This window comes from Falco punctatus (assembly GCF_963210335.1).
Source record: "Falco punctatus genome assembly, chromosome: 6".
NCBI lineage: Eukaryota > Metazoa > Chordata > Aves > Falconiformes > Falconidae > Falco > Falco punctatus.
The window spans coordinates 25,157,634-25,174,390 of record NC_137585.1 but is presented as its reverse complement, the minus strand read 5'-3'; the positions used below and the strand labels follow the sequence as shown (position 1 = coordinate 25,174,390).

At 46.8% G+C, this 16,757-nt stretch overlaps 1 protein-coding gene across 6 annotated transcripts in view; it reads left to right on the top strand.

The window, feature by feature from the left end:
* IQSEC3 (IQ motif and Sec7 domain ArfGEF 3) overlaps nucleotides 1-16,654 on the top strand; it is a 120,242-nt gene extending 103,588 nt beyond the window's left edge. For 2 of the 6 annotated variants that reach the window (XM_080393503.1, XM_080393508.1), the window contains 9 exons: nucleotides 4,060-4,182; nucleotides 4,841-5,007; nucleotides 7,076-7,215; nucleotides 8,061-8,186; nucleotides 9,328-9,427; nucleotides 11,475-11,636; nucleotides 12,418-12,510; nucleotides 13,161-13,204; nucleotides 15,434-16,654. In XM_080393503.1, coding sequence (XP_080249629.1) covers nucleotides 4,060-4,182; nucleotides 4,841-5,007; nucleotides 7,076-7,215; nucleotides 8,061-8,186; nucleotides 9,328-9,427; nucleotides 11,475-11,636; nucleotides 12,418-12,510; nucleotides 13,161-13,204; nucleotides 15,434-15,871 — 1,393 coding nt within the window. In that variant the 3' untranslated portion in view covers nucleotides 15,872-16,654. Of the gene's footprint in view, nucleotides 1-4,059; nucleotides 4,183-4,840; nucleotides 5,008-7,075; nucleotides 7,216-8,060; nucleotides 8,187-9,327; nucleotides 9,428-11,474; nucleotides 11,637-12,417; nucleotides 12,511-13,160; nucleotides 13,205-13,287 lie in introns of all 6 variants that reach the window. The other 4 variants (XM_080393505.1, XM_080393506.1, XM_080393507.1 and 1 more) reach the window with 4 other exon arrangements.
* Nucleotides 16,655-16,757: the final 103 nt, after the last annotated feature.

Sequence of the window (16,757 nt, the reverse complement as noted above, 5' to 3'; positions counted from 1 at the left end):
AGTAGATTTAGAATGTGATTACTCTGCTCCTGCTTTGTTATCCTTTAGGCCTCCTGGTGGTCCTGGAACAGGCATCTCACAGGTGTTCTGCTGTTTGTGGAAAAATGAACTCAGCACTGGATTTGGCACATGCGCATAAACTGCTGGATTATTCCTTGGATGCAGAGCGCCATCCACTCTTAGCTCAACCATTGTTTCTTACACTGGCAAATCCAATTCTGGGGAGAGACACCCCCCTCACGCATGCAGTTACACTGCCTTTTACATTGCAGCTCTGGAGACTGATGTACTTCCTGCAGTATACTTGCCAGGATATGTCAGCTTCAAGGTCTCTACTTTGGAAAGAAAATACCTCCCTGCTCTGGTTTCACGAAGAAAAGGTGCATTGCATTCCAGGGGAGCTCTGATATAGGCACCACAGTGCATTCAGCAAGTTAACAGGAGTCTGTACAGGCATCTGAGATCAGGCAAGACAGCAAAACTTGTAGCCACCTAGAAGATAAGCAGGAACATGGCAGCCCAATAGCACAAGGCTCTTTGGCTCATTTAGTGGACATTGCTGTGTCAAATTTGCTCACAAAAAAATATCAGACAACTATGATCCACCATTCTTTCTGTCTGTCTAGTGGCAGAAAGTAGTAGCATACCTAATGGCTCCTCTAGAAGCTATTCCTCAGTCGTTTGGCACAAGCTTTGTCAGACAGATCAAATGCAAGCTCAGACTGAGTCAAGGTGCCTTCCTAACCTGTCCTTTCTGCCTGGTCAACTTTCCTCAGGAAGCAGGGTGGGGACACCCTTCTTTGGGCTGAGAGATAAATGGAAGGGACTCCCAGGGGTTCATCTTAGAATTTACAAAGTAAACCTTCATCTGTTAGGCCGTGAAAGAAACTCTCAAAGGAGAAGCCGAGCATAACTCATCTAGCAGTGCCAGAGTTTGAAAAGAGCTATAAACAGCTGCCTTGTCCTAATTGTCCTAGTAAAGGTTTGTTGTTTTCTGTATCAAGGGCATTGACTTTATTATTTGAGATTTGTACACAAACGGGAGGACTTGTTAGAGCAGCCTGTGTGGAGGGGGAAGGATTGATCAGTGAGGGAGGGAGTGAAAGATACATCATTTAATGATGGTGGATTGGGTTTACTAGGGTGACCTCAGCAGGTCTCACCGGAGTGTGCAAGGACTCTGCTTTCACGTGTCTGGAAGCAGACAATAACAGGAAAATCATTGGGTTCAATGCTGAGAAACATCATCCATTGGAAAAGATTAAAGAATAATAACAGAAGTCCAACTGCAGAGATGGTTGCAGCTGTGAACACAGTAACAACTAACCAGAGAAAAACTTCTTCACTATCAAAAATAGACTCCAAGAAGCAGAATGCCTTGATGTCAACCCAGGGGACATGTGAGTATCAGTATGAGAAAAATAAAAATAACAAAGGGAAAAGGCAGTGGAGGAAGGTTTTGCTGTTGCCAGAAACCGTTTGTGAGTTTCTGCAGTCTACCTTTGGAGAGGAAAAAAAGATTTTGTGTATGCTTTCCTATGAGAGCAGCCCCATTGATTCTCTGCCTCTGCTCCTCATGATTTGTTCCTACATTTTGATGATATGGAGTGTGCAGGGAAAGAGCCCATTTCCTAGTTGAAGTTGTAATGGCTCCAGCCTTAGAAGATACTGAACACTTTGTTCAGCTAGAGCTCTTGGTAAGTTTTTTACTACCTAATTCTGTGGATGTCACTCCAGTTAAGCAATGATATCTCAGCTCTTGAATCAACAGGGGAATAGAGGAACGGAGAGATGTCTCTGAGCATTTGAACCCTGTCCCTCACCTATTCGAGACAACATGCAATAGGTTTTTATTCTAGCAAGGCTGCACATGGCATTTGACAGCCTAGCTCACAAAACACTTCCCAACAGCTGACAGCAATCTGCAGTGCTGTAAAGAAGGCCAACAGACACATCTCCAGTTTATCACAGAAACGAAGAAGAAACTGGTGACAGCACATCCCTTTATTAGCAGAGGTTTGCTTGGTAAGATTTCTAGACAATCCTAGGAAATGGAAGGATCCAGAAGAGAGCTAATCCCCCCCCCCCCCCCTATTTTCCCTGTACTACTCCTCATACAGTCCCAGATAACCTGTCTTGGGGAAAATTTCCTCCTAATCTTAAATTTGGGCTCAGTTTATCCTTTACAACATGAGAAAGCAAACCAAACACAATACAGAGGATAAAGTAAAGGAGGTAGGTGAGAGGGGGAGATAGAATTAACATCCAAGGTATATAGAAGCAGAAAGTAGGAAGTCCTTGGATTTTTAATACACTTGTAATGTCAAGGTGGTTGCCATGTGACTGAAGATTAAGAAATTAGTAACTTTATATTTAAGGAAAGCTTAAAGAAAATGGGATTTTGGCACCTGTGAATTTCTTGGTCTGTCAGATAGAATGTCAGCTTTGAGAATTTACTTATGGGAAAGAATAATGGCAGACAGGAAGGTAAATGGTACATACCAAAGCCAGTGGAGAGTAGATTATTTCAGTGTCTGTCTTTGTTAAAATAACTGGTTTTCTAGACAAGGGATGTGCCGAAGGTAATTCTAGACTTCAGCAAAGCATTTGACATGAGAAATTGTTAGTTGAGAGTGGAAAAGAGAGAAATTAGCAGAGGAATCATGAACAGGGGAGAAAATTGGCTGAAGCAGACGTTAGTGCCTACATACTCCACTGAAATGGGAAGCTGGGCCTAAGGGAGGTTATGAGCAGTTTTCTGAGTCTAGTCTTTTGATTAATGCTTGCAGTAATGACCTGGACACCAAAGGTAGGACTATGCTAACAAAATGTGATGAAGCCACATGGGGAAGGTGTTGTCATTACAAATGACCAAAATACCATGCAGTAAGAGTAAGAACAACTACATTATTTGACTAATACAGACAGCAGGAACTGTAGTAGTAGGTTTTAGAGACAAACAGTAGGGCTTTTGTAAGCTGAGAATGCTTTACTGGAAAACAAGACAAGTGGCATCCCCTGCTTTAGGTACCTAAATAGGCTATAAATTACCAGTGTGCAATCCATCACTGTGAAAGAAAAAGTGATACCAGATGTATGAGGTGAAATATTTCCAGCAGATTACAGAGAAGTGTGGCACTGAAATGCAGTGGAAATGGAAAAGATTGTGTGGAATGGGCAGAAATGTATAAAATGAATAGGGGTTTGGACAGAATGAATTGCTGGGGACTTGTGGCGTTTGACTACATGGGCAGTTTTACCCAGCCTTGATGTTACAAGCCAGCTGATGTTGCAATGCTATTTCTGTACAACAGCTTCCATTTCCTATTTTCTCTGAACTGGTTCTGGTCTTTAAAGACATAATGAATGTTGTTGCTGCAGTGGTTGAGTGGGAGTGAAGAGTGGTGAAAAAGGTACGGGTTGCAAATGGAGATGTATACTGAACAGAATGGAAGGTGAGGAGACGAAAAGTGCAGCAACAGCCCAGTGAATAGAGTTAAGAGAATGATGAATAAGCAGATAGTGAACAAGTGCATATGTTGAGAGGGAGAGAGGAATGGACAATGTGTGAAAGATTACCAGATGATAGGAAAGGCAGAAACAGATGGATTTATATCTACATTGATAATGGTATTGTTTAGGTGTCTAAATTTCTGTGTCGATATAGATGTCTAGATATCTCTATCTAGATAGCTAAATACCAATACATAGAGATATATACTTTCTCTGTCTATGTATATGTGAATATACATGCTGTATATGGTATGATATGAAATACATATATATATATCATGGTATATATACACACACTTTTATTTCTTTCATATACATATATACAGTTAGACACAGGAATTGCTCACCGGCTGTAGAATGCAGGAATCACTTGTCTGAAATTACTTCCCATTTTAAGTATGATCTGGGAAGCTGTAGTGGTGTCTCAGAGCCTCTCTCGTGGTATTTCCCTTGGGGACTGAGCCTTGTTGGCACTGCAGTGAAGGAGCTTCCTGGTGTCCTCCATGGGAGGACATGCTGATGAAGGCTGTGTCCCCCCTCCCACAGCTGCGTGGTGGATGAGATGGACTTCTCAGGCATGGAGCTGGACGAAGCCCTGCGGAAATTCCAGGCCCACATCCGTGTGCAGGGGGAAGCGCAGAAGGTTGAGCGGCTAATTGAGGCTTTCAGGTAAGACAATGAGCCCTGCAGCCCCTCTGCTGCAACCAGCTGGAAGCAAAGAACCCACCCAAGACCAAAACCATGCAGCAACCATGCACTGAATGGCCAGGGACCTCCCTTCCAAGAAAGGTGATCATGGAGGGGCTTCTGAAGCATGGAGTCCTCTGTGCCACGGCTACAGCAAAGCTATGACCTTGTCAGATGTTCAGTGGCCTGAAGGGCACAAAGTTACAGAGTGAAGCCAGTCCTGTCATGTCTGCCAGCAAGGGACTCCCTGTTTGTTGGTGACTCACAGGAGGAGCAGCACTGGGGCTTGCAGGGGTGCTGGGTTGCTCCCTCTGTGCATCCAGAGGAGTGCTTTGCCCTTAGCAAGGCAGGCTGAAGTAGACATCTCCTATATTACCCTTACATAGTGACACCAGCTGGAGTAGTCCTCTCTAGTCTCACTTGCTCTTTTGGTTGCTGAGGGCAAGAAAGCTGAAGTGTCAGTAGACTACTTCAGCCACTGGTGGGTAAATTTGCCTTCAGAGAGCAGTCAGTTCCTTCCCATTTATGTGAGAGGTGGAGTGAAAGGAGGAATTTTATCCACTTGTGATGAAGCCATTGCCACCCTGGAGCAGAGGACTCCCATGTTCCATGTTAAGTGTGTGCATCTCTCCTCCTGCAGCCAGAGGTACTGCATGTGTAACCCAGATGTGGTCCAGCAGTTTCACAACCCGGACACCATCTTCATCTTGGCCTTTGCAATCATCCTTCTCAATACAGACATGTACAGCCCCAACATCAAGCCTGACAGGAAGATGATGCTGGAGGACTTCATCCGCAATCTCAGAGGTGAGGGTCCTGCTTTAATTTTTTTTTTGCCCTCTTGCTGCTCTGAATTCTGCCTAGGTGAAGGTAGCAAAAACCTAGTGGAGCTGTCTTTCTCCAGGGCTGCTGCTGCTCCTTGTGAGCCAGACATGGAGGGCCCTTTGATGCGTTCTCTAGGGTGGGGGGGAAGGGGAAAACCTAAGCATTGTCTTCTGCAGAAAGCTGTCCAGCCTTCTCAGAAACCAACTGTTTTCCTTAAGAGATGGTTTCATCTTGTAACAGATTTCACTGCTTGGAAGCAGTCCATCGTATTACGTTTTGCTGTTGTCTCCATCCTTCTTAGACCCTGCTGGATTGTGCTAAACAAGCCTTTCCCCTCCTTGCTGCTTTGAATATATGAAGACATTTTCCTTCTATTCAGGCTAAATCTTCCCCTCCTTAATTGCTGGCAATTACTTAATAGTAACTGTAGGCGTGACAGAGTTCATGCATACATTACCTCTTCACAATTTCTGATACATCAGTTTCCCAAACCAATTTTCTTCTGTTTCTTTAAGGTCAGTCCTTCCCATCTTGGTAATAGGTTGCTAATAGCACTTTTTCAGATGTGGTCACAACATACTCATATATAAAGCCACTGCCTCCTCCTTATTTTCAGGTCTGCTAATGCAACTTAGTATTGTTTTGCCTTTTTGACATCACATCTAGACAAATTCTTGTCTAATTTCCTAGCCACGTTCACTCCTGGGTCATCCTAGGTCAACCGTCTTCCATGTCTTACCGCACATCTGCAATTCACATGAAGCTCTCTCAAAGTTTTTTCAGTGTAAATCCCTGTCTAGATTTTGAACTTCTATGGATTCCTTTGAGTCGTTTCTTTGTCCTGACTGCTGTTCAGAAAGTGTCATCTCAGCCTCCCACACCTTCCCTAATTTGTCATCCACTTCAGACTGGTATAATGTGACACTGAGGCCCTCTTTCGAGTTATTTTCTGAGATACTGAATGGGGCTGATACCTGCCATCATCCCCTTTGTTATTACAGCTAATAGCGCTAGCTCGAAAGGGTGTTTTATGTTAACTTAATTTACAGTTGCTTGAAAATCTGCCAGTTCACCTTACAATGAACTCAGCTAACATGAGGATCACTCACCTCCAGTGTGTAACACACCACAACTCGCTAGAGCGAGTGAATGTCATCCCACTACAGACAAGGGGAGACAGTTCATTAGAGACTCACCTTCAGGCCAATGCCCAGGACAGTAGCTTCACCAGCTTGTGTTTGAAAAAAGACAGAATATTCAGGCTGGATATTTGGAAGGATGTCGATGAGAGAGCCAGGAGATGACAATGCCTCTCCATTCATCAGCAGTTCCTCACCTGCATCACTCTACATCTCAGACCAGGGAGCTGAAGGGAAAGCAAAGAAAATCCATATAAAATGACTGAACTAATTCAGTTTAGGGGAAAGACTGACAGTTTAATTTGTGGTATTTGGCTTAGGGAAGGGTGAAAGAAAACTTTCCTGCCAGGCTCTGCAAGGGTCAGAGAGCAAAATTTGGAGAGTTGTTTAAGGAGAAGTAAAAGAGGAGAGGGACAGGGCCAAGAAAGATATCGAAGACAGAGTAACAAGAAAGTATTACTCCTAGGAGACATCACAGAAGCAAAATGGTGGAGGCCACTGAGCAAACAGGAAAGATGACACTTGCATTGGCAGAAGAAGCAGCTGAATCCTGTCATAGATCTCCTCCACATATAGCACTTCTGATGATATGAAATCAATGCAGGGATTGCTGCAGAGTGGCTCAAGATATATGAATGTTAAATTATAGCTATAAAACCTTAGGGAACACATGGAAAGGAGCCACCATGCAATGGAATAATGAAATATTCATTTGCCTTAGAAATGTCAGTCTCTGGTGCATTAGGTATTAAAGCAAGAAAGAAGACAGCCTAAAGCGAAGTATTGCTCTTTCCCTTCAGCCTTCCCACAACTACGTGGTGCAGAGGCAGTAGTTGCCTGTCAGGGACCACCAGGTCTTCCCTTTCCTTTTCTCCCTGCCTAGTCTGCCCAACATTTTCTCTGTTTGGTAGGGGTGGATGATGGTGCTGACATCCCACGGGAGTTAGTGGTGGGAATCTACGAGAGGATCCAGCAGAAAGAGCTAAAATCCAATGAGGACCATGTGACTTATGTCACCAAAGTGGAGAAGTCCATAGTTGGAATGAAAACGGTGAGTACCCATAACCCCACCAGCACCCACTCACTCTTCTCACCCCCACCTCCCTCACTGCCCTCTGTCCTGCCTTTTTCCTCTCTACCCCTGTTCCTTTTCTGTAATAACTTCCTTGCTTGTCTTGACAAATTCACTCCTTTTTCTCTAAACACTTTCTTCCTTGCTATTTCATTCTTTCCTAATTTTAGGGATCTTCTTGGCCAGAGTTTACAGTATCTGGTGCAGTAATTGTTTGCCCAAGAATCTTATTGCAGGTCTTGACTGCCAGTGCAGGTCCTGCCTGCCAATGCTCCAGTGATAGCTCTGTAGTGTTTCAAACTTTCAGGCCTTGTGATGGTGTAGGAAATGGAAGACAAAGTGATAGAAAACAATTTCACCCATCTGTCTCCAGTGAATTCCCTAAGGACTGCAGGGGTTAACAGACTCCCAAATGCAGAGACAGCTTCTTCAGCAATAACTGATCTGTCATGCAAAAACATACATATTGTGTACCCAAAAGGAGCAGAATAATTTCTCAAAGTCCAGGTAACCTGCAGATGTCCAGTGGGGTGAGAGAGGATGAGGAGTCACCCAGTGAGTGGAAGCCAGAGGTATATGAAGATGGGATGTGTGAGCAAGAGGGTTGCCTATAGCCTGTCTTACTCCTCTGATTTATCGAGATCACAAAGGCATAGCTCTCTCTGCTAGTGCACCAGCAGGAAAAAGTGATGGTGAAGAGATGATCTGAGTGGGCAGAATTGACTTGTGCTGCTGTCACCAGGCAGGCTTGTGCAGGCTGAGGGTGGGGAGACCCACAGCGGCATCTCCCTCAGCCTCTGCATGCTCTTGTGGGTCTTCTGCAGGTTCTGTCTGTGCCCCATCGCCGGCTGGTCTGCTGCAGCCGCTTGTATGAAGTGACTGATGTGAACAAAGTGCAGAAGCAGGCAGCTCACCAGAGGGAAGTTTTTCTCTTCAATGACCTGCTGGTGGTGAGTGTGCTCTGGCAATTAGGCATTGCGATGATCAAACTCACCCCGATTTCTATGAAGAAATTAAACCCACTCCACAACATCCATTTCCCCCCTGTCCTAAAGACAGACCATCTCCTGGTCCATCAACATTGTAAGAGACAGCTCTGGATCCTTCACTGTTAAAAACCTATCAAATCTAAAACTCTAACCCTTGAAAAAACAAACTGTCCCATCCCACAGCCATCCAAGCAATGTCATTGCTCTCTCATGCCTTTTGTAGCAGGGACGTTCATTTCATGAAAGGGAGGTTCATTTCTTTGTCTGTTTGCACTATAGTAGACAGAGCCCTCCCATGCACTTTAAATCTTTTCTGCCAGACACTTTAAAACCACTGCCTTCTAACATTGCAAAGGCTGTAGGAGACTACGTATTACTTACTGGAGCCCCAAATGTGTGTAGTACTTTTAAAAGTGTCCTGCCCCAGCAACCTTGGAACTGAGTTCAGCCAGGCATAAGGGAGTCCAGAGGTACACTGAGACTGGGAGGAGGCCAAACAAGGTGGAAGTTCTCCTGTATTTAATGGGAAGATGAAACCGGATATTGCAAATGTAAAGCTAAACCCAAACACCTTTGTAGGAGCAGAGGACAAGAAAGCTTTCCCCACCTACTCCTCTGCACCCACGTGTACAGTTGTGAACCTGGGGAGAGGGTCTGCTCCTTGCTATCCCTCTACTTCATGGGATAAATCAGATCCATAAGAGCTGGTGCTGAGGGAGTGAGGGCACAGCAGCATTCACATATGCTCCTGTTCCCAGCTCTAAGGTATTTCTGACAGGCTCCCCTTCACCTTTTGATCTGGTCCCCGGTGAAGAGAATTACCCTTGCAAAGTCAGAAATGTGGTCATGAAAAAGCCAGCACCTCTGGGAGACAGAGAGCTGAGTGGGTCCCAGGGCTATGCATACAGAATTTCAGAAATGTTGTTACAAGTGCAGCATGCCAGGCAGCTTTCTGGGCAATGACCCTGTCAGTCACCAAGCGTTACTCCCATGTACAATTAATAGAGCTTGCAAAAAGCTTTTTTACTTTGAGCAGTTTGCATTGTTCTTGCTTCACAGTTCCCCAGCACCCTGCCCAATGATGCTTCTCTCCCTCCAACAGATCCTCAAGCTTTGCCCCAAGAAGAAAAGCTCCTCAACGTACACATTTTGCAAGTCAGTCGGCCTGCTAGGGATGCAGTTCCATCTCTTTGAGAATGAATGTAAGTCCATTGCTCCTTGGTTGCCTGGAGTGGTTTGGCAGGGAACAGGAGGAGGGAGGGGGCTGTGTCACCCAGTGTGACTTTGCATCAGAACAAAGATTCCATCAGGGTTGAAAGTGGAGGGGAGAAAACTGAGGCTTGGTGCTGAGGAGATTGTTGTGCAGGTAAAACGTGGTGAGAAGAGGTTCCTGGTACCTCTCACTAGATATGAGCACCTGCAGAAGGACTGAACTTAAGCTCATTGAAGGATCTGGCTTGTCATGGTGGCAGGGAGAGCACTAGTGGGGAGGAACGAAGGAATCAATCCCCAGATACATCTCACTGAGCTCTCAGGAGCCAACCACAGGTGGAGAACCTCGTTGACAAAACTGCTGCTCATGCCCAAAGTCACAACTACCACCTCTGCCTTCAACATTGATAAAAGCTCAGGTGCTGCTGCAACCTCCCTGCACTGTGCCATACTGTGCTGAAAACTTCCCAAGGCAGAAGCAGAACCCTTGGAACAGCACCCACCAAAGCATGGCGAGAGGCCAGCCCTAGTCAGCCTGACCTTGATGGTCTGGGAATAGAGCCATGATGTGTCATGACTGAGGCTGGTTGTGCAGTGGAGGAGTTCCAGAAACAAGCAGGCTTCCTCCTGGTGTGGGCAGAGGGGCTGCACAGCAGTCCCGGGCAAACATAGCTGATGCCCACCGGGGTTTTTGTGAGCACCTGCAGAACATGTTGCAAGGAAGTAAGACTTAAGCAGCAGCACTATGGCTATACATCCTCCCTCTACCCTATTGGCAGCGTGAGTCACTCTATCAACACCCGGCCCTCTGCAGCGTGCAGAGGCTTTCACATCCCTGTGTGTACCAAAGAGTCATTCATAACAGAGCATCGCCAGGAGGCACCACCAGAGCTGGGATCAGCTTTCAGTGGTATGGTGACTATCCTGTGAGTGCCCAAGGATCTTCTGGCAAAGGCATCCTGTTGGGCGTCCACTGCAGAAACAGAAAAGCAGATGGCTTGTGATCTGAACAAATGAGAGAGATACAGGGTGGGAAAAGGGGCCTGGGACACAAACAGGGTAGCTGAGGGCTGACAGCAAATAGCAGGTTGGTTCCTTGACTTGTTTTTTAAAGATTGGTAAAGGAAGAGGGTGGAGAAGTCAGGCAAATGCAGGAGCAGTGGAGGAGAAGAGAATGCAGAATAGGGAAGGAGGGAAATTAAGTGTAGAGAAAGATGAGAGGGAAAGAGAAAAGGGATTGAAACCACTGGCCATTGAGAAGGTAGAGAAAGTTCGGTCACAAGTGTAGCAAGTTCTCTGCAAACTCTCATTCTCCTGCTTGTTGGCTGAATCTCCAGCCACGACCTCCTTGCACCCAGCCTGATCTTTAAAACACAAAGGCTTTTGTTGTGGTATTTTCACGCTGTGCATGTCCTTTCATTTACATTCCCATGTATTTTGCCTGTTGAGGAGTACTAAGCAGAAGGCTACAAACCTACATCTTTCTCTTTAGTAAACCATTCTCTCTGCACAGCACGATGAGCTCCCCACCCATGCTGTGCAAACACCCCTGCCACGTTCTCTGCTGATGGAAGTAGAGACTGGGGAGTAGTCCTGCCACTGTGGATGTTCATGGCTATTCTAGCTTTGACTCCAAGAGCCAGCCTCTCCCGCTGTATCTCCCACAGGAGAAAAAATGTTGTTGGCCTCATATATGCTATTTATTCCTCCACAGATTCAGAAGGGCTTTACAGCCCTACCCCTGTGCTTGGGTTCCTAGAGCCAGTGTTGCATTAAGTGTAACTAAGAGCTAGAGTTTTCTGGGTCTGACAGCACTGTGGTGCTGGTGGCACTTGCCTTGCTGCTGCAGCTAGGCCATTCTGTTCCCGTGGAGGGCTGCAGTGCTGCAGGTTCCCATAGTTTGCAGTGTGACAGACTCTAGGGGTGCCATTCTTTGGACTCATGTTGGAGACTCTCTGTTCTGCAGAGGTACCAAGCAGCCAACTACTCTAGCAAGAATGCCTAATGCCTCTTTGCTTTGTTGACACATCTTTACAGATTACCCCCATGGCATCACACTGGTGACTCCAGTTTCAGGCTCGGAGAAGAAACAAGTACTACACTTCTGTGCTCTGGGTGCTGAGGAAATGCAAAAGTTTGTGGAAGATCTAAAAGAGTCAATAGCAGAAGTGACAGAGCTGGAGCAGATACGAATTGAATGTAAGGACCTCTAATGCAATTCACATTCCAATGCCATCACACTGCATGTCTACAAGGGAGAAAGGGTGAAGGAAGTGGGTTCTTCAGGAACAGGGGGAAAGACAATGAACAGCACAAGTCTGCAGAGGATTGTTCTTGTGTTCAGTGACAGGGTAAAAAAGCAACCAGGCTCTGTGATCACCCACCAGCAGGAGAAATAGAAGAGTTTAACTACTTATGATGCTTATGAAACAGGGGGTGTGAATCAGTGGCCTGGAGCAGTGAAGCTTGGATTGTCAGACCCAAAAGACTCTTCTCCATCCAATACTCCCTTGACTATGCAAATATGATCTGTAGATAACTAGGAAGTACAAGAGTGGTCTGGTAGCCTAGCAGAGATTTCCTTCACTCAGGGAATGTCTAGGGGACAAGCAGTCTGTACTGGGTCCCTCTGTTGCCTGTCTTACATGGATTAGATGTCTGTGTAGCCTTTGATGGCCTTTCCATGTATAAACTGATGAGCCAAAGTAGCTCAACATCAGTGGTCCTCTCCCGTGCAGCAATAATCTATTCTGTATAAATGCAGGTCATAGATGGATGTGTGGAGAGATGTAAATTCCTCCACATGTCAAGTCCTCTCCAGTTTCTGGTTTTTTTCTTGGTTGTTCCTCTCTTCTTTCTTGACACTCTCCTGTCATTTTCTTACATTAATTCTTGCTGACTTCCGGTATTGCTTCTTCAGTATGCTGGTGTCCTTCCATCCATCCGTCTTCTCATTCACTTCTGTATGTCTGTCTTGCAGGGGAGCTGGAGAAACAGCAAGGGGCAAAAACTCTCTCACTGAGGACCAATGGAGCCCAGATGGAACTGCAGTCTAAGCAAGGGTCTCCAACAGGTAAGAGGACACACAGCTTCTCTTGGTCAAGCAGTGCTGCCTTCACAAGTGTGTTTTCATTGACTCCTGTGAGCATAACAGCCAAGTGTTCAGTTTTGTATCCTTTAGCCTTGGGCAAATAGTGGAAATATGAGAACATACACATTCTTCAAATACCCTAGAAAAGCCATTGAAGTTTCATTACCCAGTCTGTAGCTGTAACATCTAGCAAAGAGGTGTTACTAATGGAGCATAGGTAACTGCTGGAGAATGTGGCCCACCTTTTCCTCCCTGACCTGATGCAACATAGTAACTGCACTAATAACTTCAGCTTCTTCACCAGCACTTTGGACCAGCCTCTTTGTATCAAAGGCTTTATGTCCATTCACGCCTGGGCTTGTACGGCAGCAAAAATCAAGTGCAGATGTGAGTGGCTACCAACTCACTAAAATGGCACTTGAAAGCAGGACCTAAGGACAGGCCCCCAAAATGGCCTCTTACTACCCCACTAAGCAGCTATCAGGTTGCAACAGAGTCTGGATTTTTCTTGCAGTCAAGAGTCTTGTTTGGCCCTGCACCTCTCCACTTAGCTTTCCAGCCCAGAGTATGAGGGCCAGCTGTTGACTAGAGGTACAGACCCCATGAGTGAGGTCTTTCCTTTTATTTCAAAGGCAAGAAGGATTTGGGGGAGAAGGTCTCGGACAGCACAGTGGAGGTAAGTAGAGTGCAGAGCAGCTGAGGTAAGTAATTCTCTCTCACTTCAGCTCTTCTCACATTCTCTGTTGTTTCTTTTCTCAGGTTTTAATCAATGCCTCCCCAGCCAGACTGACAATTTTACCAATTTCCAGAGATACAATTAAAAGTTACTGCTAGGACGGGTAATACAACTTTCAAATCCAAACTAAACTTCAAAGCATTTTCAATCCGTTTTTATAACTGTAACATCCCTCATGGACCAAGCTCCCAAACGCTGTAGACTAACCCACCCCACTGCTTATGGGGAGACTGAGAACCCACTGAAGACTTCCCTGACATGCTAACTCCATGCAGCATCACATGCAAATTCCCCGCAGCCCAGCTTTCCTGCACAATCTCTGCAGCTCTGTCTCCCATCCCCACCTTGAAGGGGATTAAGCATGGCCTTTGTATACCAGAGACCTTCCCTAGAGCTTCTCTTTCCTTGGTAGGGAGCTTGGCTGTCCTGCGTACATCTATCTTTGCAGGGATGTCTAGCGTCCAGTGGGTTGCCTGTTTCTTCACAGACACCCATACTCCCACGGCCTGTGAGGAAACAGGAAAATGCAGTCTTCACACTGAAAATCTTATCTACTGCTTCCTACTTTCTCCCTGTCTGGAATATCTCCATTGTCCTGAATTTGCCCTTTTCCAGGGTAGTTCTTTCCCCCCTCGTCATAGTATATTTACTTGAAGGATTCAGCTTCTCTGTGGGGAGTAGGTGCTGCTCCTTTTTCCTGAAGAGCGCCCTATTTCCCTGCAGACACCCCCTTCCTGGGAAAGGTGCCTCTCCCAGCCAATTTCCTATTCCTGTTGGGAGGAGTGTTTCATTGTGGAGAACGGCTTTCATGTATCCTAATGTCATTAGCACTTCATGGCCCAGCAACTAGTTTTTCCTACAGCATGTTCCACTGCCTGAGTAAATACTGAGACAGTATTACGTCCTGCTGTGCAGTGAGTCTGAGCAACCTCCATGCTTGAGTAGGGACAGACAGCTCATCCTTGTTCCAGCATGGTAGGGAGCTTGGCCACTCCACAGCTTCTCCTTCCCAGTTGCTGGTGCTGCTGCCCAACATGCCAGACAATCAGGGCACCCCCGTTGTCCCATCTGCCCATCTGTACCCCTGCCTAGCTGGAAGTGCCATGCCAACCTGCAAGCACTTATTTCCTACTCAGTGTTTGTCATTTGATTGACGTTCTGTTTTGAGCCAGCAACTTTGCTCTAGTTTGAGGTCTCCATCGGCCCATGTCCTTGCCAGGAGGAACTATTACCTCATCCACCATTTGGGAAGCATCATTTTCCTGCAGTGTTTCCCCCACTAGGGACCTCCGGTCCAGTCCAGCTCCTCCTTTTCAAACTGGACCCAGTGAGCTCCCTTATTTGACTCCATTATCAGCATCTCTCTGCGGGGACCCTGATGACCTCCTGCTTCCCTTCCCCCTTTCAGCTGCCCAAGCAATAACTCTGCCAGCAGAGGAGCATTTCCATTTCTTTGAGATTATCTAATCTGCTACCATTTCATCATGAATTTCTTTTATCATTGTATGAGCTAGACGGACATTTTTTCTTTCTTTTTTCTTTTTTTGAAAATCATTTCCTTTCACTGACAAATCATCAAATGGATCAGAGCGTTTTGCTAGAGTATGTCAGATTTCTGCTTTTTCCTTTGTAAACAGATTAACCAGTCATGTGGTGTACCTTCCTACTCAGAAAGGCAGGGAGCTGGGAAAGGCTTGAGTCTCTCTGTCTCTCTCTATCTCAGATTCAGCTACTGTCGTTTTGCTGAAATGTACAACCTCGATTATCTGAAACCTTGCTGTCTGGTTCCCCTCTCCTTTTTGCTGGTGGGGACAAGGGCATGACCTCCGAGGTCTGTTCATTATCATGAGAATTCACGGACGCCTCCACTCCTAGAGTTGATTTGCGTTCCCTGTGCCGTTTGGATAATCAAAGTTGCACTGCATTTGGGAACGCTGGCCCTGCCGCCTTTGACGTGATGGAAAGGACAGGGGCACTTAGGCCTAGATGGGGGCAATGGAGCTACTGGGGGGGCTGTGCAGGCAGGGGCTGTGCCTTTGCTGGTTTTTTGAGGGAGGGAGGGTTTGATGCATGTGAGGCCGACTGGTGGTGGGGGTTCAGGGCAGCCAGTAGCAGCAGATGGGAAAAGTCTTGTAACATTTAATGCTTCTTTGGCTGTTTCTAAACTAGGTGTCAATTCACAACAGGCTTCAAACGTACCAGCACAACTCCGCCCTGGGGCCCGAGAGTGGAATGCAGCCCAGCACGCGTCTTAACATGCCACGGGAGCGGCTGGAGACAGCACTGGTGCCCTCGCACCCCGCCTCAGCGGGGACACTTGTACAGTGCCAGCAGATTGTCAAAGTCATTGTCTTGGACAAGCCGTGCCTCGCTCGAATGGAGCCGGCCCTCAACCAGACTCTGACACGCTACGTCACCTCCGATTCCTGCACCTCCACCCCCTGGCGTGGTGTGGGCAGTGGGCTCCCCGGGACCCCCATGAAGCTGGTCCATCAGCCTCCCCTCCCACCTCCACCACCTCCCTACAACCACCCCCACCAGTATTGCCCCCCTAGCTCCCTGCTTCAGAGGCGCAGGTACTCCAGTGGCTCACGCAGCCTTGTGTAGCCACACCACCAGCACCAAAACAGCACAGACTTCCCTGCTTCCCTTGCCCACCGCCTCCCGGGGACCCTTTCGGCCTACAGAGATCTAGTTTGTGATTTATTTTTTAGTAAAAGAAGAAGAAAAGAAAAAAAAAGCCGACTGACCTAACTCTTACCCTGTCTCCCTTCAAGATGATGCTAATTGTGAGGAGCCATCTATAGAAACTGCCAACCTACATGCTCACACGTCCTCACACCCTGCCAGCCCAGCTGGCCTCCTGTGCTCGTGCTGTCCCCATGTAGCACTTTGCTGCCCTGAGAGGCTTGATGACCTGCTGCTTTCTAGGCACCGTGTCTTCCGTTTGCTACTCCTCAGCCTCCTTCCCTGCCTTGCATTTACCTGGCCATAGGTTTGTACTCACCCCAAAACTTTGCCAGCCTCGGAGAGAAATGGACTCACCTGTGCCAAGGACTCGCCTTGGGGCACTCCCGGTGGTGGAGCTCCCCCTGCCACCACTGCTGCCACCTGCTAAGCTGGAGCTGAGAACTTGTACCACTTGCCGTGCTTTCTCCTTGTTGCTCTTCAAATATTATCTGCTTGCAGCAGCCGGTTCCAAGCAAAGGAGTGCACGGGTGAAAGAGAGCTTGAGAGGAGGAGAGACTGTCTTGAGCTGCAGTACAACGCAAAGATGGCCTCACTCTGAACACCAAAACTCTTTCTGTTGTTATATCGGAGCATTGTACCAGAGACCTCTGCTGAGACCTAGCAGACCTCATCACATGTAAATACACCTGTATGGTAGCGTATGTACGGCGCATGCTTACTAAAGGAAACACCAAGTAGTTCTGAGGGAGCAGAAGGGAGGGATTAAGCCCAGGGATCTTCCTGGAATGGATAAATACTTTTC